The sequence below is a fragment of the Rosa rugosa genome, chromosome 1, assembly GCF_958449725.1.
Source record: "Rosa rugosa chromosome 1, drRosRugo1.1, whole genome shotgun sequence".
In the NCBI taxonomy this organism is placed as follows: domain Eukaryota; kingdom Viridiplantae; phylum Streptophyta; class Magnoliopsida; order Rosales; family Rosaceae; genus Rosa; species Rosa rugosa.
Window position 1 is genome coordinate 14,327,814 of NC_084820.1, and position 27,367 is coordinate 14,355,180.

General features: G+C 44.3%; 1 protein-coding gene and 1 long non-coding RNA gene across 6 annotated transcripts; one reads left to right on the forward strand and one right to left on the reverse strand.

The window, feature by feature from the left end:
• The first annotated feature begins 14,340 nt into the window (after positions 1–14,340).
• LOC133719940 (protein HEADING DATE 3B-like) lies at positions 14,341–18,121 on the forward strand. 5 transcript variants are annotated; one of them, XM_062146134.1, is made up of 5 exons: positions 14,341–14,611; positions 14,975–15,287; positions 15,679–16,697; positions 16,866–16,917; positions 17,022–18,121. In XM_062146134.1, the coding sequence occupies exons 2-5, from the start codon at positions 15,078–15,080 to the stop codon at positions 17,985–17,987; spliced, it is 2,247 nt and encodes a 748-aa protein (XP_062002118.1). In that variant the 5' UTR covers positions 14,341–14,611; positions 14,975–15,077; the 3' UTR covers positions 17,988–18,121. The 5 variants fall into 5 exon arrangements, with proteins under 5 accessions (XP_062002118.1, XP_062002126.1, XP_062002136.1 ...); XM_062146142.1 differs by having other exon boundaries at positions 14,980–15,287; XM_062146152.1 differs by having other exon boundaries at positions 15,038–15,287.
• Positions 18,122–25,051: 6,930 nt separating this feature from the next.
• On the reverse strand, positions 25,052–26,991 carry LOC133727334 (uncharacterized). The gene is made up of 4 exons (XR_009855124.1): positions 26,386–26,991; positions 26,101–26,283; positions 25,774–25,895; positions 25,052–25,341 (listed from the first exon to the last, which is right to left on the reverse strand). It is a non-coding gene; the product is annotated as an uncharacterized LOC133727334 (long non-coding RNA).
• Between the last annotated feature and the right edge of the window lie 376 nt (positions 26,992–27,367).

Here is a 27,367-nt window from a genome sequence, read left to right on the forward strand (position 1 = left end):
CGATCGAAAAGTGTGTCTATTCAAGGAAATTCTCACGGCAGTGAAGGAGCCATGCGTTAATTCTCAATGTGATTCTACAAACACACACACACATGTCAACACTTTCCATCTGCAATATTGAAGATTGAATAAGTTAGGTTTCATAATACATACCTTTGCCTTTGCATCACTTGATGTATAAGATTATTAGCTGAAACATATCCAAAGCAATATCACAGCAAGCAAATCCACCCTTTCAACAACCCAAATAGCTTAAGCAGGGGTCTTTAATCCCTTTCTTCTGAGAAAATCAACCTCAGATATGCCCTAACTCAGTCCAATCCCCAAATAACAAAATGATTGTTTTAATTCTAAGTATTTATTTTTTAAATTAATTTTATTTATTTTATTTTTCTAAAATAAAACAAATAGGTGTATGATTTATGTATTTGTGAAAAGACTAAAGCATTGATACCATTTGTCATAAAATCATGATGCAACATCTAAATCACAACATAAGAATCAATTCACAAATCACATAAACACATATTAATTAATTTACGTAATTATATGATCAAGGGATTTGATAGAATTGTAAGGAAGACTGAAGAAGATGATGAAAAACCCAGAAAAGAGAGAGAGCTTCGTATATTGATGCAAAAAAAATACAACTGTACATACTAGGGAAGTCTCAACTAAATTTGGCACTATCGGCTGGGCCCCATCGGTACTCCCATGTACTATGCCATGGGCCGGGTTCACGACCCACCATGGCGGGGTTCATTTGGGATGCCACCCCGGGCACCCAGCACCCTGGGCAAGGCCGGCACAGCCCAACTATTTACACACAGGACTGATATGGCATCAGAAGAACAACTAGTGTCCCACATCGAAGATGGGGGAGACTTCCTTCACATGCTCGAGTATAAAGGCATTAGCACAACCACCTTTTACGGGTAATAACTCCTTTGTCTACTATTTACTTACTATACACCTATATTAGCTTCTCACTCAGGCATCGGAGAGGTGTAAACCGTCCGGTACGGTTTACCCCTCTAAGCGTGTGTTCTTGGTACAGGATTTAGGAGGTGCATCGGTACCCCAGACGGTATAGCATTCTGCGTGAGGTACTCGGAGAAAGCCACCAGAAACATTGGCGCGCCAGATAGGGGCCTAGTCATGACTGAGCCGGAAGGAACGGCGGGAGAAGGTAGAAGTGTCGCCCGGGCACTGATATTCTCTCCGGGTACTTCATAAGCAGAAGCGCCAGGTGTTGAAGAAATTCATGGTCTCGGATCCTCGGACCTGCATGTCCCGGACCAAGTGTCTCCGGTATCGGAATTTGAATCCATGCGGGCGGAGATAGCAGCCTTCAGGGAACAATCCAGGATCGATCGGGAACAACAGAGTACCGATTGGGAAACAAACCGCCTTACGCAACAGAAAATGCAGGAGCTGGAAGATGAAAACACAACGCTGGCCCGAGCACTGGACCGGAGGCACCAGCACAACGAGGCGCTCACCCAGGCCCTGGCTAGGGCATCCCAACCAGCAACGGGCGTGAACGCTGCCCAGCGGGTAATCCAAGTACCGGTAGAGTTATTCCCGGAAAGCTTGAGGCATCTACCACCACCACCGTTGCCACAGCCGGTACCGAATATTCCCCCGGTAACCGACGCAAACACGGCATTACTTGTGCAAATGAGCAACTCTTTGCATGCTCTGCAGGCAAGGGTGCAGGCCACAGAAAACAGGGACACATGGAGGGCCCTGGCCACCTACGAGGACCGCCCGGGCCCTTTCACCCAACAGGTCAGAGGAGCCATTCGAGCGGATATGTCGAAGCCACTGAAGATTGACTACACGGGGGTTGGAGACCCCTATCAGCATCTACAGGCCTTCCGTTCGCAAACAAGCGCCAAGGGATATACGGATGAGGTGTGTTGTAATATGTTCCAGGAAACCTTGTCGGGGGAAGCTTTGAGTTGGTTCTACGAACTGCCGGTCGGTTCTGTAGGGAACTTCAAGGAGTTAGCTGACAAGTTTGTAGCTCGATTCATCTTACGCACCGATGGGATACACACACCAAAGGGCCTGTTAAAGGTCCAGCAGGGAGAGAATGAAACTTTGAAGTCTTTTGTGAATCGGTGGCAGGCGGCTACCGCCAAGTGCCGGGACCTTAATAAGGAACTGGCCGAGCTGGCTTTCAGGAGAGGCTTAAGGCGCGAAGAATTTCTCTATGGGATCAACCATAATCCTCCAGCCAACTACGACGAGCTGATGGCCACTGCCATCAGACACGCCCAGGCCGAATTCGAAACCTACGGGGATACCCCCAGACCAGAGCTACGGGTGCCAACCCCGGCTTCAACTGTTAGGGATGAGCCACGAAAGAGGGAGTGGGCCCATAGTCATGACAGGTCACCCCATACCTCGGGCAAAAGAAGCAAAGAGTCCTCGTCCAGGACTAACAGTTATGGGACCACTCACCATCAGCGGGAGCCAGGGGTACAGCAAGCTCCGCGAACACCACCACCCCCCCGGTATAAGGTGTTCACAATCCTTAACGCTTCATACGAGACTATTTGGAACGAAAGTAAGGATGAGATACCGGGCCCACCCCCAAGGAAGTTCCCGAAGAGTAAACTTACCCAGCAAGATACCGGAAAGTTCTGCACTTATCACGAGGATGCTGGACACAATACCAATCTCTGTGTTGCTTTAAAAAATACTATCGAGTCCCTTATCCAGAGGCGCAAGCTTCAGCGGTACCTGCCTGCTAAGGAGATAGGAGCGGTGGACGTGTACGGCCAAATCTTCACGATCCACGGTGGGGGCCCGAAGGAATTACATCCCCAGAGGAAGAGGCGAAATTCTAGTTTCGGTCATCCGGAAGTTTTCAACTTCCACAAGGCCCCGCGGCAAGACGGTGGTACCGGATGGACATCGGTGACATTCCTGCAGGAGGAGGAGGCCGATCTGAAAATGCCCCATGATGATCCCTTCTTAATCACGCTCCAAATGGACCATTATATAATGTCCCGGGTTCTCGTGGACACCGGGGCCTCAGTTAGCGTATTATTTCGCGATGCGTACAAAGCTTTGAACAGAGGGAGAGCCAAGCTGTCGCAGGATAATGAGCCCCTCATTAGCTTTTCAGGGGATATCGTCCAACCACTCGGATCAGATTACCTATCGATCACGGTAGGCGAAAGCCCAAATTGTTCAACCATCAAGACAGAGTTCATCGTGGTGGACTGCGTCTCATCCTATAATGCTATCCTAGGCCGACCGGCACTTTGGCGTCTGAAAACCTTCATTGCAGGTCACATGCTGATGATGAAGGTGCCAACCCCGGTCGGCATTGCTACGATCCGGGGTGACCAGGCCGCAGCGAGGAAATGCTATTCATTGACCGTATCTCGCGGCAGGGGAAAGTCTGAGATGTTGCCCGTGGCTACTAACCCTCTGACAGACAGGTACGAGGATCCCAGGGACGATACCGATTCAGACGAGGAACGGCCCGGTGCCGTAGAGGACATTGAGGAGGTGGTGCTATCAGAGCAGTTCCCGGACAGGACTGTTAAGATAGGTACTAGGCTGTCTCCGGTTATCAGGGAAAGGTTGATCTCGTTCCTCCGCTCAAACTCATCTGCATTCGCCTGGTCATATGAGGACATGCCCGGTATACCAATGGAGATAGCCACGCACAATCTTAGTATTGTCCCTTATTCAGCACCGGTAAGACAAAAGAGGAGGGCCTTCACACACGATAAGTACCGGGCTATCCAGGCTGAAGTAAAGAAGTTGATGGCCATCAACTTTGTCAGGGAAGTCACGTATCCCCGGTGGTTAGCCAACGTGGTCATGGTGCCAAAGAAATCTCAGGGATCATGGCGCATGTGTGTGGACTACACAAACCTCAACCGGGCATGCCCCAAGGATAGCTTCCCGCTCCCGCGAATTGACCAACTAATCGACTCCACTGCTGGGTACCGCTTACTCAGTTTCATGGATGCGTTCAGTGGGTACAACCAAATTCGAATGAACCCGGCAGACGAGGAGCACACTGCCTTCACCACAGATAAGGGTCTCTACTGTTACCAGGTCATGCCTTTCGGATTAAAGAACGCAGGTGCCACTTATCAGCGGCTCGTCAACTCTATGTTTGAGGAGGTTATCGGTACTATCATGGAAGTTTACGTGGACGATATGCTGGTAAAAAGTTTAACTCCGGAGGACCACGTAACCAACTTGTCAATCGTCTTCACCATCATATTACGCAATGGTATGCAGCTTAACCCGCAGAAGTGCATCTTCGGGGTCGAGGTAGGAAAGTTTCTCGGGTACATCATTAGCCACAGGGGGATCGAGGCCAACCCGGAGAAGGTGTAGGCTATATTAGACATGGTATCCCCAACCTACCGGAACGAGGTCCAATCTCTTACAGGCAAGGTGGCCGCCCTGTCAAGGTTCATCTCCAGGCTGACGGACAAGTGTACTCCTTTCTTCAAACTGCTAAAAACCCAGCACGTCGAGGTAATAGCCTGGACATCTGAGCACGAGACTGCTTTTATTGGCTTGAAGGCGTACTTATCAGCGGTACCTCTACTTTACAAACCTGTTCCAGGAGAAATGCTCTACATATATCTGGCGGCATCTTCAACGGCTGTAAGCTCAGCTCTGATTAGGAAGGACTCCGATTCCGAGTACCCGGTGTACTATGCTGGAAAGGGGTACACTGGTGCAGAATCCAGGTACCCGGACATTGAAAAAATAGCACTGGCCCTCCTGGTATCGGCCCGGAAGCTTAGGCATTACTTCCAAGCACATTCAATCACCGTTTTCACTAATCACCCGCTGAGGCAGGTTTTGCAGAAACCGGAGACATCGGGCATGTTAATTAAATGGGCCATCGAGCTGGGAGAGTTCGATATCAAGTACCAACCCCGGACAGCTATCAAGGGCCAGGCAGCGGCAGATTTTATTTCTGAGGCGATTCCCTCCCATAACCCTTCCCTGGAATCACCTGAACCATTAGCCCCGGATCCGCCTCCACCAAGCACTTGGCGATTATATGTTGATGGCGCATCCAACAAGAAAACAAGTGGAGCCGGTATCCTGCTAATTAGCCCGGACGATCAAGTCTACGAGTACGCCCTCAAATTTGCCTTCAAGGCATCCAACAACACCGCAGAGTACGAGGCACTCATAGCAGGTCTGCAGATCGCCCGGGAACTAGGGGTGCAGCACCTTAGTATTTTCAGTGATTCCCAGTTAGTCGTAAACCAGGTCAGCGGTAACTTCGAGGCAAAGGAACCCCACATGTCCTCTTACCAGGCTCTGGCTCGGGCATTAGTGCAGAGGTTCACCTCCTACATTTTTACCCAAATACCGAGGGCAGAAAACGACAAGGCAGACGCCCTTGCTAAGCTTGCATCAACTTCCCCAAGTCCTACCTATGGAGCCACTAAAGTCGAAATACTCGAGAGACCTAGCACCTCTAAAACGGTGTCAGAAATATTCGCTGTGGATCACACAGCTTCGTGGATGGACCCAATTTTGAAATACATGATCGACGGCCTGGCACCGGATGATAAGGTCGAGGCCAGAAGACTGCAGTTAAGGTCAGCTCGATACACGATCATGAATGGCAAGTTATACCGGAGAGGCCACTGCTTCCCCAGTCTGAGGTGTGTAACACCGGAGGAAGGTCACAAAATAATGAAGGACATACATGCTGGTGTATGTGGTAACCATGCCGGAGCCCGGTCTCTTGCACACAAGACCCTAAGGGCAGGATATTTCTGGCCAACCATGTCGGCCCTAGCCCAAACAATATCCAGTTCTTGCCACAAGTGCCAAATGTATGCAAATATCCCAAGGGCACCGCCCATTGCTCTCTCCATCCTCCTGGCACCGTGGCCGTTCTGTCAGTGGGGTTTGGACTTGATTGGTAAACTTCCCACTGCAGTGGGACAATTCAAATACGCCATCGTCGCTGTGGACTATCAAACAAAGTGGGTTGAAGCAGAACCTCTTGTCGCCATCACCACGGAAAAGGTAAAAAATTTCCTGTGGAAGAACATCTACTGCAAGTTTGGAGTCCCGGACACCATAATCACGGACAATGGTACCCAGTTTGACAATGATGAGTTGAGGGCTTACACAGAGAACCTGGGCACCAGGATTCTATATGCATCCCCGGCCCACCCCCAGACCAACGGTCAGGTCGAGGCTGTCAACAAGATCATCAAGAAGATACTGAAAAAGAAGCTCGACGATGCCAAGGGACTTTGGGATGCTAAACTCCCGGAGGTGTTGTGGGCTATTAGGACCACGGCAACAGAGGCCACCGGAGAGACCCCATTCTGCATGGCTTTCGGGACAGAAGCGGTACTCCCTATTGAAACACAGGTCCAGAGTCCCCAGATCGAATACTTCGATGCGGGTACCAACTCGGAAGGCCTACAACTCGATGCCGATTTACTAGAGGAACGAAGGGATGTGGCACACATGCATAACTTGGCTAACAAGCGGAGGATAGCTCGCTGCTACGATGCCAAGGTACAATCCCGCACACTGAAGTTGGGGGACTGGGTCATGAAGCAGGTCTACCCAGAGCCCCGGGGACTGGATCCATCCTGGACAGGCCCTTACGAGATCATTGAAGAGGTAGGCCCCGCAACCTTTTTCATCCGGGACATGGACGGAGTCGTATCCCGGCATCCATGGAATACCCAGCGCCTGCGGTACTATTACAAGTAGCTCCGGGAGCATCTTGTCCTAGCTTTTGCTTTTTGACCATACAGCTATGGCAAGCAACCCATCGGGTACTCATTCTGTATTTAACCACCATGTGGTATTTGAATGGAAAAATGAATTATTCAGACCATTTCTAGCATTTTTTTACCTACCCCGGACATGCCCGGACATAGCTATTGTCAGTTACTCTATTCCGGTAATAAGTGATGCAAGTAAGTGCTTAAGGTACAAAAACCTAGAAATTTTAATTCCTTTCCAATTCCCATTCAAATTCAAAAAATTTTAATCCACAAAAGCCTGGACTACCAAGCACAGGAATTACGCCATTGTTCAAGGCAAGGGTAACTTCTACTAAAAAAAAAAAAACATATAAAAAAAAAAAAAAGGAATCCAGGTATTACTGCTCCCCACCGGTACTCTGGGATCCACCGGCACCAGACCTGGCCGCAGCATCCTTGTCTTTCTTCTTCTTCTCAAGAAGGCCCCGCCTGAATTTGGCCTAGTCCAAGTACCCGGCCGCCACCCATTCCTTGAACTTCATGATAACAGCTTTGTCTTGGGCAGCAGCCAGCATGGCAATGAGCTCTTCGGAGGCCTTGTACTCCTCTACAGCCTCGTGCTTCTCCGCGGGAAGACGCTCCTCCAGGTAGTCTGCTTTCTCCTTCCAGGATGTGGCACACTCCGCAGCCTCTTTTTCGGAGTCCCGGACACTTTTCACCTCTTCCCGGGCCTCAGAGATTTCAGATTCAAGCTCCGCGATCCGCTGCTTGGCCGCGTCCATCTCGGCAACCAGGGGAGTCAAAGACTCAATCTTCTTCTTCAAGGAGTCCCGCTCCTTCTCCAGCTTGGCCTTCTCGCCATGAAGATACTTCACCTGCCCGGAGAGATTGCTAACCTCCTCCTTCAGTTGAGTATCTTCCTCGCTGGCATCCACCGCGTACACATTGAAGAGTGCCTGCAAGCGCACCGATTAAAATGTATATATGGTAATAAAAGGCTACAAGGGTAAAGCAAACTCGTACCCGCATCATGGATTCCCGGGCAATACGGCGATTCTCTTTGGGAGTATTGTCTTTGGCCCGCACCCGGTCGAGATCAATGTCCTTCAGGTCACTAAGCATGGCCCGCACGAACTTCTCATCAGCAACCCCGTACTCACTCAGCAGCTGCTTGATGGGCTTTTTGGGGATTACCGGAAGGGCAGGAGAGAACAGGGCAAGCGAAGGCGACGACTCGGGTACCGGGTGATCCTTCTTCTGTCTCTTGACACCGGATCCCTTAACATCCCGGCCGGTGTACGTCACCTCATGCTTCTCGCTTCGGTGCCGATGCTTGTGAGATCTCTTCTTCTCACCCGGAAGCAAGGCCTCATCACTCCCAGTGGAGCGGGAGGAAATAGATACGGAGGCCGGTGCTTTTTCCTTTCCGGTATCAGCAATGGTAATGACGTCAGCAACTGACGGATGTACGACTTGGGTCGCGAGAGCTTCAGGATCAGGTTCCCCATACCCCGCATCAGTAAGCTCCAGTAGGGTCTCTTCAACGGACCGACCCGTAGTTTTCGACCCTAGGTCGACTTCAATGTGAAGGGCGTCTTCTCCCTGCCCCATCAGCATATCCATCAGCTGATTATCATCCATCTTGTCCTCCTCTTTGCCTTTCCGGGGTTTCCTCTTCGGTGCTTTCACTGCAATCAGTTCGAAGTTAGTCAAGGAAAAAGGATAGGGTAAAAAAAAAAAAAAAAAAAAAAAAACACCCTTTCAGCCTCACCAGGAAGCCATCCTAGTCCTAGCCTATAAAGTACAGAGTGCCGGATGAATCTATAAGAGCTCCTCTCCTTCTCACTCCAAACGGCATATACCCGGGCTATCCTCTTCCTTTCTACCTCAGACAAACTGTAGGCCTGGTCCCCGATGGCTTGGAAGGTACCGGTCAGCTGCCACTTCTTATTTTTGATTTGCCACCGGCCCCCGGCTAGAAATACTTTGTTCCTCCACCTTTTTCTCATCGAGGAAGGCATATCAGTAACTAGTGGTTCGTAGTCCCTAGCAGCAAATGTCACCGTACCCGCACAGGACAGCTTCCTCGAGTACAGGACCCTGTGCACCGCGCGGAATTCATTTACGGAAGGCCACCCTTGTTGGCACAAGTCCCACATGGCCAACATACTGTATATTTGACGAATAGCATTCGGGGTCAACTGCCCCGGTGACAGGTTCAACATCCGCAGCAGATACTGTAGGCACCGGGGCAGAGGTAGCGATAATCCTTGGTGGAACTGGTTCTCGTGCAGCGCCACCCACCCCAGGGCAGGATTTTCGGCCATCTCTCCATCCTTGAGAGGCCTAAGCTCCACTGTATCCGGTATTCCCCACTTCAGTCGCATGGCGATGATCTCCTTCATTGTCATACTTCTCCAGGGTTCGTCGCATACGGTCCCGTCCGCAAGTGTATACCTAGGCTTCGGTATGCCCTCTGGAATTGCCACCGTGACTACCGGGGCCTCCGCCGACCCTCCCTCGCTCTCACCCTCGTCGGACTCCTCACTGCTCTCCGAGAACACCCCAGTCGAGGATCCGGTATTCTCTGCTAATTGACTTACTTGCGCTAAGTACCGATCGATGTCCACTTCAGCTTGCCTGGCAGAGGACTGGTACGACGATCCCGCATCCCCACCCTTGGTTTCTGATTCCATCCTAACTACGATACCGGGGACTTCAAACTCGATGTATCTGGAATCAGAAGCACAAGGGTTAGCCTAGCCAGATCTAAGACCATGGTGAAGCGCGGATCACTCCCCACTTTAAACGAAAAACCCAGAAAAAAAAAAAACCCAGAAAAAAACCCAGAAAAAAAACCCAGAAGAAACCCAGAAAAAAACCCAGAATTTCAAGCAAAGTCCATAAACACCCAATCGGCTGTAGCAATCCCTACCCACTTTCACATATTGCTTATTCTGAAAAACCCAGAAACGCAAACAAACAAAAAGCCCAGAAAAAAAACCCAGAAACGCAGCACAAACAAAAAACCCAAGAAAAACAAAAAAAAAACATGCCAAACGAAAACCACATTCTCTTACCTCTTTTCCTGCAGTCGCTAATCCGGCCAAGGCCTTCTCTGTGATCACACCTCAAGGCTTTCGTCTTCACTCCTCACAGCAACAGAGGCACGCAGAGAGAAGGTAAAAAAGCAAACTCGCAAATTCTCAGAATTTTGGAAAAAGTGAGAAGGGAAACAATCTGTTTCCCTCTTAAATTCAATCTCCAAAGCATCAGGGCCGTTGAAGACAAAAAGACCTCAACCGCAAGATCACTACACGTGTCCCACGTCTCGAAAACTGTCAGTTGAGGGGACGGGCATTTATTGCACTCAGTCTGCCCCACGTGGCTGACATGCACCGCCTACCCCATTGGGTACCACGAGGCTCACTTCCTCTACCCCATCGGGTATCAGAGCCAAGTCCTCTCTCTGCCCCATTGGGTACCGGAAGGCTCACATCCTCTACCCCATTGGGTACCGGAGTCTCACTTCCTCTACCCCATCGGGTATCAGAGCCAAGTCCTCTCTCTGCCCCATAGGGTACCGGAGGCTCACATCCTCTACCCCATTGGGTACCGGAGTCTCACTTCCTCTACCCCATCGGGTATTAGAGCCAAGTCCTCTCTCTACCCCATCGGGTACCGAAGGCTCACATCCTCTACCCCATTGGGTACCGGAGTCTCACTTTCTATTCCCCATCGGGTATCAGAGTCAAGTCCTCTCTCTACCCCATCGGGTACCGAAGGCTCGCATCCTCTACCCCATTGGGTACCGGAGTCTCACTTCCTATTCCCCATCGGGTATCAGAGTCAAGTCCTCTCTACCCCATTGGGTACCGGAGGCTCAACCCTCACCCTATCGCAGCGTGTAGATTAGCTACCTACACCGTAACCCGCTCAAGATATCCCTTGAACGGGAACTTGGGGGACTCCCTATAGGCACACTAGTGCCAAACTTCCGAGACAATAATAAGTCCCCACCCAAGAAACATCTTGAACGGGAACTTGGGGGACTTGTACATACTAGGGAAGTCTCAACTAAGTTTGGCACTATCGGCTGGGCCCCATCGGTACTCCCATGTACTATGCCATGGGCCGGGTTCACGACCCACCATGGCGGGGTTCATTTGGGATGCCACCCCGGGCACCCAGCACCCTGGGCAAGGCCGGCACAGCCCAACTATTTACACACAGGACTGATATGGCATCAGAAGAACAACTAGTGTCCCACATCGAAGATGGGGGAGACTTCCTTCACATGCTCGAGTATAAAGGCATTAGCACAACCACCTTTTACGGGTAATAACTCCTTTGTCTACTATTTACTTACTATACACCTATATTAGCTTCTCACTCAGGCATCGGAGAGGTGTAAGCGTGTGTTCTTGGTACAGGATTTAGGAGGTGCATCGGTACCCCAGACGGTATAGCATTCTGCGTGAGGTACCCGGAGAAAGCCACCAGAAACAACAACCTTGCACACGATATATCAGACTTGTTTTTCTACTTTATACTTTTACATTGACTTAATACGAGTAACTTTCCCTTTTTACCCTTGACAGGATCTACACAAAAGAGTATTCCTTTTTGAGAAAAGAGATACTTTCATTCATATATCCATGGCCAGAAGGCACGTACATCGAATGCTGTCTTACACCAAAATCATACATGGTATAAGCTACCAAGCAAAGGACAGGTGACCCTCACTGTTAACACATGCGCTCACTTATTGAGCCTACATACAGGAGATCAAATCCTCACTACAAAACCTCTCTTTGAAAAGTAAACCTAGTCGCCTAGAGACCTCAATTGGTGTACAACTAGAGAGAACTAAGAAGCAAGTAGTAAAAGACTCAACGTCAAGTACTAGGCAAGGAGACCCGGGAACCAAAATCTTCCCAAGCCCTTGTCTCGAGAATCCTCCGTCGTAACTACTCAAGAGGATTTGCTAGAGGCACGAAAGTGCGTAGTTCCCTAACAAAATTAGAGAGTAATACAAACCTAGGATTCCCAAAGCAAGGAAAATACTAGTAACTAAAAACAGTAAAAAATAAAATAAATCATCTTGAACCCCGAGTAAAATCCCAGGCCCAAGATGCATCAGGTCCAGACCAGGCCCATCACCGGATTAGGGCCCAAGAGCTCCAGCCACTGAGCCCGACCCACGACATGTGCTGCACAGACAGCCCAGCGACCACCATCGTGCGTCCAATCCCGTCACGCCGCTGCTTGCAGATCCCAACCTCTGGCGAAGTCACGTCGTCGATCAGCACCGCAAACCGCCCTCCACTGCACGCACCGAAGCCCGTCCATCCCTGCTCGTCGCCCTCCTCCGCTGAAAGCACTGAGATCAATCCATGAGCCTCCAACGATTTCATGGCTAGATCCGAATGGATCAAACCATAGAAACCACCAGAACAGATACGAAGCCCAGCTACAAACCCAGCGATAGCAGCGAGATCCAAAACGGATCCAATCAGGCTCCACCCTCTGCCGCGAACCTTCTGCCTGTGTCGACACTGCCGCCAGGCAAAGCCATGGCCTAAGGAGCCCATACAGCCCCAACCGTCGCTAGCTCACATCGTCAACCCATCCGGCCGCACTTGACGACCGCCGGCGAGGCTAGAAGACATCGTCAGCGTCGAGGCGCAGCCGGACAGGCACGGTCGGCAACTTTTCTCTCAAAGTTCTCTCTAGGTTTTCCTCCGAATTTCTAGGTGGAAAAAAATAGTTCTGCTATCATATTGTTTCTTACAAAAGAGTATTCCTAGAAACACATTAGTGATATGTTTTCTTAGAACTCTCGAGTCATTGTGAGTGCATATGTGAAGTTGATGTAATGATTGTATTTTTAGGCATTTATGTATAAGTGCGCAACCTAATCTTGAATATACTAGAGCTTACTAAAGCAATTGCTAAAGAAATCCCTTTCGTTGGCTTTTCTCTCTGCCGCTTTGAGAGTCGCTCGCTTTATTCTCTGCCTCTTTGGGCCAATTTTCTCTAGGTTCCATTCCAGAATTGGGGTTTCTTGCCTCTTTCTTTGGCTTTCCCTTTTCTATCACGTCCTTCTAGCTTACCGTTTCCCTCTCTGCTATCTCTGATTCCTCTAGCTTCTATGTCCCTCACTTTCCTTTGTCTCCTCCTCCTCCACTTTCTTCACTTTTTCCCTGTCTCCAAAGATCGATCTCCACCTTCGCATGCTTTTCTGGATCATTGCATCCGTCGTTCATGCAACGCCTTCAACCACTATCACTGATGCTCTTTTGAGCGTTACCTTTGACAGTGTTAGTTGCGTCAGCTACCCGATGACCTCCACCAAGCAACGAGACTCCTCAATGCTGAACTACTCCTTCCGCGACTCTTTTTCAGTGGTTGTTCCATTCCAACATGCCAGTGACAGTCGGAGCACTAGTTATAATTCTTGCCAGTGAACTCTGGTTTCTATGGCGCGTTTTAGTAGCTTGGTTGTCTGCAGTGGCGGAACCAGGATGAAAATTAGGGGTGGGCTATTTTAAAGAGCTTACAAGATTTTTTTTTTTTTTTTTTTTGTTGTCAACGATGATTTCAAGAATTTTGGGACTTAAGTTTAGAAGAAATACTAATGGAGCATGTTGGAACTAAAGAAAAAAAAAAGGAGAACAAAAAGGGGAAGAGCAAAAAAAAATTAACAGGCAAGATGTTGTAAGAAGAAATTTTTAAGAAACTAGGAATAGAAAATGTTGTAAGAAAACAAAAGAAAAAAAAAGAGAAAGGGAGAAGAAAATGGGAAAAGGACAAAAAAAAACAGGAACAAAAAGGGAAAAAAATGCCAAAAAGGGAGAAGGAAATGGGAAAACTGCAAGTTAAGGGCACTCGAACCAAGGTGAGTCCTTAGGAAGAAAGAAAACAACTCCACAATTTGCCAATTGAACCAATGTTAGACAACAATTACAAAGGCACACTTATACTATATAAAATATCCCAGTAATTCTGGGTTGGACTATAGCCCAAACAGCCTTTCATGTAGTTCCACCACTGGTTGTCTAGATCTTTGTGTTTTTTGGCGCTGCCTTATTTCTCCGGCGACGTCTGACGAATCGGCAAATTCATGGTTTGGGATGCTTTGTTTGTTGTATGAGTTTTTTCCCTTTTTATGTACATGCCCTTGTTTGAGCCCCTGTTGTAATATTTGTTTTTGTTTAATGAAAGTTTGCTCTTTGGTTAAAAAATAAATAAATCAATAAAATCTTGAATATAGTAGGAGTTATAATCTTCTTCAGACTGAGTCAACATCTATTACGTAATGTCCGTCATTAATACAGTCATTTAAAGAATATATTCATTTTCCCTCAGAAAAAAATGAAATAAAATGCAGACCGTGGTTCACAAATCTAGGTGTCGCATAAATTCCTAAAAATCGAACCCACTTTTGTCATAGCCATACATGGAACAAACTTCACGTGGCCACAGTCGTCCTAAATTCTTTTACGATAAAACACATGCTCAATAAGCGCAATCTTCACCAGATTTTTCGTCAAAGATTGGCCAAATCTTTGAGAAAAGGAACTAGTGGCCATAAATCATAGCATAATTTGGCTCGTCCAATCCTCCATGTGAGCAATAGACTCAGTCCGGTTCCAAAACTGGTTCTGGTTCTATTCTATCCACTTGGTCCTACAATGCCCACACCTCTCTGATAGTTTTCCTCCAGCTCTTTGTTAAAGAGATCCTCAATAGTAGAATTATAAAGTCCTCTTTCTCCTTCATAACTGTCCTCCCTCACAAATATCTTTCTTCACTTCCTGGGATGTCTGCAGCTCATTTTCAGCTCAACTTTTCGATTTTAAGAGGTGGGTTCATTTTGGCTACTAGTGAAAATTGTGTCTTCTGATTGATTCCCCATGCATGGTTGGTGTTTTTATTAATGTCCCACACAGTTTTATTTCCTCAAGTTCTTGACTTTGGTACTTGTAATGTTCATATGTTCTTCATACATTCAGTGTTCTTACTGTTTGTTTATAACTTTTTCAGTCAGAAGATTTGCTGGTTTTAGGGATATTGATCTTGGGGTAGTTATGCAATTAATGTGAACCCATAAAAAACTCAAATACTAGCTAGTCTAGTTTCTGGTTTCTGGTTTCTAATGTTTGAACTAGTTCCAAAAATTTGCTATTTTGAAGTAGGTTGATTTTCTTGATGAGCCTTTTATATAGGGTAGGCTAAGCTTTTGGTTGGTGAAAGAATACAGCTTGGATCTTCTTATGAGTTTACTATAGATTGTGATTTTCGTGAGGGGAACTTGCGGTGAAGAGGAGAATGAGAGGTGGAGAAGAAGAAGAAAAAGTGATGAGCCCTATATTTTCTAGGCTTTATGTAAATGAAACAGAGAAAGGAGGGATAAGAGGACCTCCAAGGAACAAGATGGCTCTCTATGAGCAGTCCAGTATCCCTATCTGTTCAGCCACCATGTTGCCTCTTGCTAACAACAATAGCAGCAGCTTGGTTCCATCCACATCTTGGAGTGATGTGAGTATAGCAATCTAAATCAAATTTTGTATTATTATAAAGATATTTGTTTTTATTAAAAGAAAAGACTTGCAGACTGCAGATTTCTGGTTGATAATATGACTGTTTGAGCTCTGTTCTTTATTAGTCATTCATGAAAGGCTTTCATACCTTAATATTGTAGTTAGCTGACTCGGTATGAAGTTGCAGTGTAAAGTCTCTCCTATGATCTGATCGTTTCCCTGCTTGTTGTATAATTAACTTAAGCACCCACTTGTCTTTGATTTATCTTTAGTTTTGTTTGTTGCTTCACAGTTTCAGAATGTATAAGATGGTTGTTTAGCACCCTCATCCATACAGTATCGCTTTGGTACTTGTCTTCTATGGTTAATTGAATGATTTGTATTTGTAGGTTGGCGCCCATCAAAGGAGTATATTGACTCCATATTGCAACTCGCTTGTGCCTTCTCATCTCTCTGAGAAGATTCAGTCTTATTCCTCTATTGGGACTAAGTTATATACTACAATGACAGATTATGAAAGGGTATCCTCCAAGTTAAATTCTCAAAGTTTGAGTTCCACAGGGCCATCGTCATCTTCAGCTAACTGCGATTCATTTAAACCGAATACTATCTCCAACTTAAAAAAATTTCCTTCGAAGAAGTTTGGGAATGAGGATGAATTTAGGTCCCCTATCTCTTCCCAAGCAACAACCCTGCATTGTAGAAACAGTCTGCGGAGCAAAGGGAAGGATAAACTACATCACTTGAGCTACACATTGCAACTTAAAGGTGATTGCATTGAGAAAATGAATGGAAGTAGCACCATAGAGCTAAAGTCGAGAAAATATTTAGGAAACCACGATGAACAGAGTCAAGAAGCATGTCAGACTAATGAGGACCCTGTGGAAAAGTCTATTTCTCTCACTTTAGCTAGAGTCAGGGAGTTTGAAAATATTTCATCTATCCCATCAAATAGAGTCGAGCATTTTGAATCATTGAAGCGGAAACATGCATCTATGAGTCAAGAAAGTAGAAGCAGTCCAGTGACTGATTTGAACAAACTACGTGGTCCTAATGCACACTTCAACATGGAGTATTTGCTTTTGCATGACAGAGAGGCCCTCAAGGATGACAGTTTCGTGGAATCTAGAATAGGATCAGTTGAAGAAGTTTCATCAAAGGGGAGAATGGAATCATATAAGAGGTCATTTCTTGGAGATGAAAATAAGTTTCTGAATGGGATTGAAAAGAACAGTGAAAGAAGTGGAGAAAATTGTGGGGTTGTACGTGTAGGAACTTTAAACAGACGTGAAGCTCTCTCAGATATGACCATGGTGGAGTCTAGTCCAGCTCTGGATATCTTCCCTGATGATGTCATAGGAGTACTAGGTGAAAAACGGTTCTACAAAATGAGGAAAGCTATTGTCAAGTAAGTGCTTACGTCTTGTTGAGTCGTTGGTGTACTCAAATCATTAACCTTCTGGATCAATGTATCCTCCATTCATATCCTCATTTGTGTTTTCATATCATTACAGAGTTGTGCTCATTTCCTGTCTAAACTTTAGCTCTTATCCAACCTTCATGCTTCTATTTGCAGTCAACAAAGAGTCTTTGCAGTGCAATTGTTTGAGTTGCATAGGCTAATAAAGGTAATAGATAAATTCCTCGGTGAATTTGTCAGTCTTTCTGTGTGAATTAGCTTCTCAATTTGACTCTTTTCAAAAGGTGGGTGTGAAAATTGAAAATGGAACAGGTCCAAAGGTTGATGGCTGGATCACCAGATCTATTGTTGGAAGGTAGACCACTTATGAAAAATCCTGTAGTGAAAATATCTGCAGTGAAGAAGGCGCCACTAGAGCGATCTCAAGAGCCATCTCCTTCAATTGTGAAACCCAAAGACCATGCTCAGAAGCCATATTCAAACACTGAATGTGCAGAGGAAAGTACAGTAGGAAAATTCCCTCTACCTTTTGTCAACAATTATACCAGCAGTAGCGGACTAGTTATGCAGAAATCAAATTATGGTCAATACTTGAGGAAAACATCACCAGCTTCTGAAGCCACTGACAGCAAATCTGCCCCATTGTGTTTCCAACCTCCACCTGGAAATCTGTGGTTAGTTCCAGTAATGTTACCTTCTGAGGGACTCACTTACAAGCCCTATACAGGGCCATGCCCTCCAATTGGAGATTTCATGGCACCAATTCATGGTAGCTGTGGCCCTATACAGAGCCTCGATCCAGGAAACATGAACTACTTGAATGCAGCTTATGGTGTTCCACTTTCTTATCAACAAGGGATGGGAATTGGTACACCACCTTTGCTTCAGACTTATTTTCCACCTTATGCCCCGCCAATCATCAATCATTCCAGTCATGAAAACCCGTTATCTTCTGGGGAAATTAATTTCACTTTGCCTCATCAAAGCTCATGCACCATGTCCAGCCAGATGAGGGAAGTAATGTCACGTTACATGGGGAACATCCGTGCTTCTGTAGTGAGTGAATTACAAGGTAGTACACCCAGTAGTCCTTCAGACAGGACCAAAGGCGATGTGCTCCCCCTTTTTCCTACAGCTCCTCAAGTTGAGGAACCTGCTCAAAATGTGCAAATGAGGGAGCATCAGACGCGCGCGATCAAGGTTATTCCTCGCAGTTTTAGATCAGCAACTGAATCAGCAGCACGTATATTTTTGTCAATACAAGAAGAGAGGAAGTAATTGTAGATAGCCACATCAAGAGAAAAACCGGAAAACTAATGTACATGCTTACTTTTATTAGTTTATATATACCATATCAATGTTTCATAGTTCTGTTGTGCAATCTATAATAAAATGTAACTGTATTGTGGATCTTTATGTGTTTGCGCGCGGCCTGGATGTATGGATAGTAAAGTAAACCAAATACACCTCAATCCATAGGTAATAATATTCATGGCTAAAAAAGTGCTATACTACATTAGATCTTAGAAGTTGGATTTCCAACATATATAACTAAGGGAAAACATCATCAATGGTCACTGAGTTATGACTTATTCGACACTTAACTCACTGTATTTTCAATAATATCACTTAACTCACTCATCTTTACATCCGTATTTCACTTAACTCACTGACGTTAATTCTACCGTTAGAAGCCGTTAAAATTGGGGGTATATTTGTCAAAACACTTAAAAATCATTTTAATAGCTTTTGTCAAATATACCCTCAATTTTAATAGCTTTTAACGGTAGAATTAACGACAGTGAGTTAAGTGAAAGACAAATGTAAAACTGAGTGAGTTAAGTGATATTATTGAAAATACAGTGAGTTAAGTGTCGAATAAGTCATAACTCAGTGACCATTGGTGATATTTCCCCATATAACTAATTAGGACAGCTTGGTGAATACCCAGGACCTCCAAAATAGAAATGGGTTTCATAGATTGAGATTCTATTCATAAGGACTACATTGTAGCCTCTAGGCTTTGTGGCATATGAACAACAGGAACATCTTTGAAGTTTTTATCGTTGTCTGCGTACTGAAGAGTGCCAAAATAGCTCGCTTTGCCGTAGCCTTCATGAGGAAAATGACCATTCTCCATTTGAGTCGATGTGTGACGACCACCTGTTCTTGAATCAGTAATCTCCCCACCCCAAGTAATCCAGTAACCTAATACCTCATTTTGCACTTTAAGCCCCCATTTGCCAGTACTCTAATAGCATAGAATTAACCAAATTAACATTACTTACTTGAGGCATAACGTACAATTCAAAATGTAAATTAATCAGGTATTTAGTATTTACCAAGGTTCTAAAAATCGCTAGACGCTAGTAGGGCGGAGGCCAGGAGACTAGCGCCTAGGCAGATTTGTATTTTTTAATTTTATTTTTATTTTTATAGCATTTATTTACATAATTAAGAATATTTCAAGACTTAAAACGTTAAAAAAAAAAAAAAACCAAAGACTTTTTTTTTTTTTTTTTTTTTTTAAACTAGCAAGGATTAGGCGATATTAGCTCCTCTGAAGCAGTCTGAAAGGGGTGACTAGCACCCACACAACCCCGAAGGGGACCGCAACAACCGGGAGCCCACCGCCCGTCCCTTGCCAGGAATTTATTAAAATGAACAAAGATACAAACATGGGAGGGGGACTAGACCAAAACCTCCCTGGATGGATAGACAGACCCCACACAGTACAAAATAAGAACATAACAATTATGAAAACAAGACCTAAAAGTGTAACAGAACAAATAAATAAGAACAAGCCTGGACTAAGAGAAGCGAAAAGTAACTCTAGAAGCCAAGTCTCTAGCATATACTCTGGGAGAAAGGATGAAGGGAGTTTCCTCCACCAAATTGCCCCCATATTCAAAGCACCATAGCGAGCAAATTTATCTGCCAATGCATTTCCTTCTCTGAATATATGTGATATCCGAAAGGTAAAATGGCTAATCTTGTATAAACAGTTCATCCAAGGGATACGCCATCTCCAAGGAATCAGATCAGGTTTATTGAAGTAACGCACCACCAAAGCAGAATCAGTTTCCAACCAAACATGAGTCCAACGTCTAACCATTGCCACCTCAACTGCTTCAATAACTGCTAGAACCTCAGCATCAATAGCACTTGGGACAGCAGCCTTATAAGAAAATCCTCCCAGGAAGAGACCATCTGAATCCCTAAAGACCCCGCCAAAGCCAGCTCTAGCAGGATCTGAAAAAGACCCATCCGTGTTCGCCTTGATCCAACCCGGAGGCGGAGACTCCCAAACCACAGGGGTAAACTTTGGGGCTCGCGCTCTAAGAGGAGAAACTCCCAGCAGAGAATAAACCGGGGTTGCAGTACCAATACGACCACAAGGAGCAAAGTAGCACATCGCCGATTCCTTAAAAGAATTAATGAAGAACTGTTTAAATCTCCGGAAATCAAAAACCCTGCCATCAAACCTTATTTTGTTCCGTTCAGTCCAAATGCACACAAGTGGTCTTTTGAAACTTTAATTAGTGATAAAGCCACTTAATTTTTCTTGTACAAAATAAGGCCATTTGCCTCTACAAATTAATTCATTCCTGACGATTTTACCCTCCCATTTAAGAAACCCAATTAATTCCATCAGCCTTACGCCCTTACCCCTCTCTTCTTCTTTCACCTAACCCTCTCTCTCTCTCTCTCTCTCTCTCTCTCTCTCTCTCCTCGACCCCTAGTTAGTAAAAAACGGGACGCGTATAATTTGGCAAAGAAACGTACATGTATTATTCGGTTTACCTAGTCTAACGATACGGTCAAAAAAATGCGATACGGCAAATTTATAAGTTTGAATTATACATGTATAATTCGGCAAGTAGTAGAAAAAACGGGTTCAAAAATACGGATATATAAAACACTATTTTTGTAACAAAATAACTAATAATCTACTCTAAACTCTTGCTTTATTTTATATCATTCATGATATGTGATAAAACATGAAAAAAAGGATATGGCACCCAAGTAAAATATAATCAGGCGCTTGAATTACAATACGCTATACATAAGTTTTTCTTTAATTATACGCATACTGAAGTTTTATACGCGTTTTAATTAACTAGCGCTTCAATTTTTTTTCAAATTCCAAGTATTTTTACTCCGTATAAAACGGATACGTGTTTTAAAAGGTCAAACTCAATAATACGCCGTACTGAAGTTTTTTTCAATTATACGTGTATTGAAGTTTTATACGCGTATTAACTAACTAGGCCTCGACCATATATTTTCACGTTTTGGTCTCCGCCTCCGATTCCGGCGACCACCGCCTCTAATCTGGTGAGATTCCAACCAATCCAAGATTGCAAAACCTTGAAACGGCGCCGCCACGCCTGAAGACGATGACTTCGACGAAGAAGCTCCGATCGGAGCTACCTCACTGGAGTCCAACTCAGATATCTTCGATTCTCTACTCGTCTCAGAAACCGAATGCTCGCAGTGAGGCCTCTGGTTTCTCTGTGAACTCAACCTCACGCTCGTACTTCGGCGGCGAGATTTCTTGCCGGGCTTCTCCCCCAAGCCCTACGAACCGGCAAGTCGTTGCCGGCTGCCTTCTTTTGCCTCACCGACTTGGCCTACTTGTATCTGACCTGCGACTCGAAGATCCACGATGCCAACAAGCTCACGTCACTCCACCAGAGCGTGTAGATGTTCAAGGTCTACCGCAGTCCTTTGAATTTGGTGTCGGTGTGCTTTCGGATCGCATTCTCAGTGTAGATCTGAGCGCTGTCGGCGTTTCTCGGTGTTCCTCCATCGACGTTCCTCGCGTTCTCATGCTCCCTTGCCTCAGCTTCGTCGTCTCCAAGTCTCGGCTCTGTCGTCTCCAAGTCTCGGCTCCGTCATCTCCAAGCCTCGGCTCTGTCGTCTCCCAAGTAATTCGCATTTTCCATTTCGTTTGAATTTGAACTTGTAGCTGCAAATTGTTTTGAAAACCTCGATTTTAATTGCCTAGTGAAAACTATGAAGTAATTGATCGTAGTATATTTGGATTGAACTTTTGTTTATGATCGATGAGTAGTATTCACTGCTATGGGTTCTTATAATCGAATCAAAAATGGAAAATGCATTTTGAGGTCTTGCAGCTTACAATGCATTCCCTGTTAGGCTCAGAGGAAGCGAAAAGATTGACATTCTAACTATTGCCATTTGTTATTGATTGATTGTTGTCTTATCTTATATGTCATTGCATGTATGTTAGTGTAATGCTAGCACTATATCAGAATTTCATATGAAACTTAGTTTTCTTTTGTTTGTGATTTCGTATCTCTAGCATTTCTTAATTGGTTGAGATTTGTGTTGCACTATCAACATGGACGAACATGAACGATCAGCATATGATTTTGTGCAATAAATTTCTTTGTCAGTAGCTTTTTATTACTGGTCAAGTAGCTTTGTACGTACATGTATCATAATAGGTTTATGTACCTATATCAGTAGCTTTCTAGATTACTTGTTTTTGATTATCTAGTTAATAAAGAGTACCACATTTACGGTGCAGCTGCACGCTGTTGATTTTAGTTTGCATTTCAAATATTAATATTTTGTTGTATCTTTGTTCCTGAATTCTTCCCTTTGCATTTGCAGTGCCAGATTACGAAAATCATGTAAATTTGGGTAGTGAAGGCTCCATTGATCAAGAGATAATTCGGCCAACCAAGAAATGTTGAAATGAAGTCTAGTGCTGAAGGTGGCAAAATAACGCCTAAGGTTAGCGTAGCGTGGTAGAGCTTGACAAGAAGAAACATCAATGGTGGCCATTTGAAATGTTACCACATTGATAGTAGCTTTCTACAACTATTGTAATAGATTTTCACAACTATGGTAGTGGCTTTTTACATAATTATATCATTGTTGGACCCTGCATACTTTTTATATCATTGAATTTGTTTTCTTTTTCCGATTACAGTAACTTTTTTATTTTAGTTGTATCATTTACATTTCCATAGCTTTGTTAGTTTCTGAGAATAGTTTTCTCAGTCTCTTGGAGTAGCTTTTGTTCTGCTTGTTTATTGCTTTTAGCGTTGTTGAGAGTAACTTTTGATGATGGTGAGAGTAGCTTTTATTACTGGTGAGAGTAGTTTTTTGGTGTTGGTGATAGTAGTGCTTGTTGTTGGTGAGAGTAGCTTTTGGTGTTGGTGACAATAGCTTTTGTTGGTAAGGATAATAACTTTTGGTTTTGGAGAGTGTAGCTTTTGTTAGTGACAGTAGTTTTTGTTGCTGGTGACAGTAGCTTTTGTGACCTCGCCGGAAATCTCACCAGCGTAGCTTTTGTTAGTGACAGTAGCTTTTGTTGCTGGTGACAGTAGCTTTTGTTGCTAGCGACAGTAACTTTTATCGCTAGTGATAGTAGCTTTTGTGACCTCGCTGGAGATTGCCGGAATTCTCATGAAAGTAGCTTTTATTGCTAGCAACAGTAGTTTTTAGTGTTAGTGACAGTAGCTTTTGTAGTCGCCGGAATTCGCCGGAAGTTGGTCGGAGGTCGGTTAGAGACCTACCGGAAGTTGGCCGAGACTTGCCTGAAGTTGGCCGGAGACCTCGCCGGAGAGGAGAGAGAGAATGATTGCTGACTTTTTACTCTTGTGGTATTTATGTAAATATGTTGGTTTTTATATTCAAAATATAACACCATTTTTAATATATTGGCATTTATGTCAATATGTTGGTTTTTATATTCAAAATATAACACCATTTTTAATCTAGTGGCCTTATGAGGAAAAAAAATTAGTTGGTGGCCTTATGGCTAAAAAAAATTCAAATATGCACTCATATGTAATTAACCCAAGAATATATAGGGAGTGTGTTATTGTCTCCATCTATTAAAAACAAAGAAGTGTGTTACTGCCCAACTTCATCCCACGTGCCCTGAACCTTCTGGATGTATATTAAGTTATTAACCATTCATCCCACGTGCCTCGATATGAGATAAACTTCCTTGACTTTTTTCCTTACTCCACCCACTCAAATATTTTCTTTGATTTTTCATTCTTATCTGCAAACAAGCCAACAACAATGGCGACTCTCTCTAGACCTCATCCAACAATGATGCCATCCACCTCTGCAAAGCCTTCACGAGCTTCGGCTGCAACACCTCCGCCGTTATTACTCCGAGGACCTTACTAAGCGCCTCTCCTTCGAGCTGAGTGGAAATACTAAGAAATCCCTCCTCCTCTAGATCCTGACCCTACCACTCACGACGCCACCATCCCCCGTCAAGCCCTCACCGCCCAGGCACGTAGTCGGCTTCCCAGGAGCCTAGGAGGCCACCCAAGTCAATCCCGCCCAATCCCGCCGATTTGGCATTAATCGAGTCGGAGAGCCTAGGCGGCGGTAGGCGGCTGAGTTTTAGAACACTGGTATTTACCATGTATATGCTTATGGTAATGTCATATTGCGTCTCATTGTAGCTGGAAACAGACTCGATGGCATTATCAAGGGAATATTTTGTGCTGGTTTGAACGAAACTAGGACATTGAAAATTGTAGCAAGTTATAGCCACCTTTGTAATAGTTGCCCTTACCAATATACACAAGCTAATGTGTATGTTAGTTATTATGTATTGGGAAAATGGTCCGTACGATACCTGACATTTTGCTCAATATAAATTTCGGTACTTCACATTTTGAAAATATCAATACGGTACCTGAGGTTCTCAACCTGACCGAAGATAGGTACCCAGAGCCGTTAGCTTAGTTACGGCGTCTGCCAACTCTCTCTCTCTCTCTCTCTCTCTCTCTCTCTCTCTCTCTCTCTCTCTCTCTCTCTCTCTCTCTCTCTCTCTCTCTCTCTCTCTCTCTCTCTCTCTCTCTCTCTCTCTCTCTCTCTCTCTCTCAGATAATACTCATTTCCAGTTGCTTCTGGTATATGCTGTCACTACAAGAGAAAACGGAAAATGTGACGAATGAAATTCCTCACAAAAAGTCTAGATTCCTCACTGATAATCATCAGCGAGGAAATTGAGTTATCGCAAATTTTCCTCGCTTATACCCCCTCACGGATTACTATATGCGAGGACTTGTGGTTTCCTCACAAATGAAAAATTGCGAGGAATGCATATTCCTTGCAAATTAAAAATTGTGAGGAATGCATATTCCTTGCAAATTAAAAATTACAAGGAATGTATATTCCTCTCAAACTAATATTTATGAGGCCCTTGTATCCTCACATTTAAGAATATGTGAGGCCATTGTTGCTCATTTCACAAATCTTTTGTTTTTTTTTTTCTTTTAGTCAACTTTTATTTCACTTGTTTGAAGATAAACCACTGATATAAGACAACTAAACAATTGATCAATAACACTGTCGGACTTGTATTAAATAAAGCTTAGTTATAATATACATACATAGTTCCTCAATTGCAAAAACAAAAATATCTTGGAAGATATTTAGTTGCTTAATTACATGTACAAAAGATACTTCCCAAGTGGTGATCCATGAAAATCAAGGTATCGATGTCTTCTATATCATTAATCCTCGTACAAAGCTTGTCATTCAAAGTTACTTGTATGACTCGAGGAGTACTCTGTGATGCCTCTTGAGCTTTGCCCTAACATATCATCCTCTTCTTCGTTGTCTCCTATAGCAAAATGAAAGGAGATGACTATAGGAGATGACTATATAGCCAATAAACATCCAAAAAATTTATATCATTAGTAAGTATAAAATTTCCAATGCTATTTGTCTCTAATTCAAATTTCCAATGTCAAATCCATATTAAGTATTGCAGCTGAAAATACACAACTGCATTTTGGCTCTGCAAGCAAAGCTGTTATCCTTGATTTTCAGGCTTTCTAACAATATTGGCAAAGCTCCATTGTACATTTGTTTATGCATACATTGCCCCAATTGTCTATACTTACAAATCTCAATCATATATGTGTACCATAATCCCTCAAGTAATACAATCATCTCCTAGCTATGTCGGTGTGGTAAAGGGGTTATAGCCAATGAATGCAACTACTTCAAATTTCAATATTTCAGTTATAAGCCATAATTATATAGAACGTACCATAAGAGGTTCTCCCAGGTAGAAATGCCATGTTTCTGCACACAGTATGCAATGAAGGCTTGCAACATTCCTAGCTGGCAGCAAGAAGTAAATAGTTGTACTCATAGGGCAATCAACCTTGTCTGTAAATAAACCACATTTCTGTAACTAAAATGAACACCAAACTTTATGCAACAAACCAAACAGTTTAACAAAAGCAAAGCATTAACAAGCTCTATCAAGATTCATGTCCATCTATTTATATTGGCATAACCCTCCATATTTCAGATCCAATAACATTGACTTGCAACCAACCAAAAAAAAAAAAAAGTTGGATTCTTTACACACCACATTTGAGTTCTGAATCTGGGCATCAAAATCCAATTCCGTTCAACAAATGCAGAATCCTCTGGAGTTGTTTTCAATGAACGTTCAGAGAAATCTGATACCCACAAAGCATAATAATACAAACTTTATCCCACAAGAAAACCACCTCCTGCTATATTGTAGCTTTATTCCTACAAAACTATCCTGCAAATTCAAAACCACAAACCACAATAAATCGATTGAATTCAAAACAAGCCAATATTCAACACATTTAATTAAAATAGCAATGTCCAATATCTTCACAACCTTAATTATAATCTGATACTTCCAGTATATGCGGTGCTTAACGCTGGAGGCGAGCAATCCGGGTCGTCGGTTTATGACGCGGTTGAGATCGGAGAACCAGGGGGGGATTTCGGGGCACATGCCGACGAGGCGGCGAAATTCGGGGGTAGAGAAGCCCATGGAGGTGAGGAAATGGACGGTGGATTTGAGGTCAGGGAGGGAGGCGGAGACGATGGGAGGGCGCTATGGGTGCCCAAATCAGATCTTGGCCTCGCCGGCCCCGGCGCGGGCGCGTGGATTGCTGCCAGATGTCAAGGAGGCTGCGTTGAACTCGTCGGAGGTCGGTGAAGTCCTTGGTGGTGGAGGTGAGTCACGGTGGTGACCGGAAGTGGGTGTCGGAGGAGAGAGAGAAACACAGATCTAGTTTCTCTGTCCTCCTTTAAACCAATACAAGAGGTTCAAATTTTCTGTCGAAACAAAGCTTGGAGATGTTGGGCGAGAGCAGTGGGTGGAGGTGGGTAGAGCCGTGGAAGAGATGAGAGAGAGGGAGGCAGAGAAGAGGAGCCGGGAGAAGAGTTTTTTTTTCTTTTTTTTCGACAAAAGCTGGGAGAAGAGTTGCCAACATGGTTCATATACATTCATATATATTAGTAGGTACTTTAATGTGTTTTTAGGATTCTATATTTTAGGCGCCATCTTCTCACCAAAAAAAATTAGCGCCATCTTCTCCCGCCCAATGGATTGGGACAAATTTTAAAATAATTTGCAAGTATTTTTTGGGTATAATTCTGGCGCCATAGTCTACCTCTTCATAACCAAAGAATTATAAACTTCCTCGCAAACTATGAGAATTTGTGAGGAATTTTTCCTCGCTGATTTTTAACTAGACGACGACTATTTATTCCTCGGAAATTGTAACTTTGAGCGAGGAATTATCGATCCTCGCAAATACTTTCCTCGCTGATTACATGATTTCTTGTAGTGTGTTATACACGTTTTCTGT

Coding starts and splice junctions, on each gene's coding strand:
- LOC133719940 (XM_062146134.1), top strand. CDS start 15,078: ATGAGAGGTGGAGAAGAAGAAGAAAAAGTGATGAGCCCTATATTTTCT. Junction 16,698..16,865: donor ATGAGGAAAGCTATTGTCAA/GTAAGTGCTTAC, acceptor TTCTATTTGCAG/TCAACAAAGAGTCTTTGCAG. Junction 16,918..17,021: donor AGTTGCATAGGCTAATAAAG/GTAATAGATAAA, acceptor AAAATGGAACAG/GTCCAAAGGTTGATGGCTGG.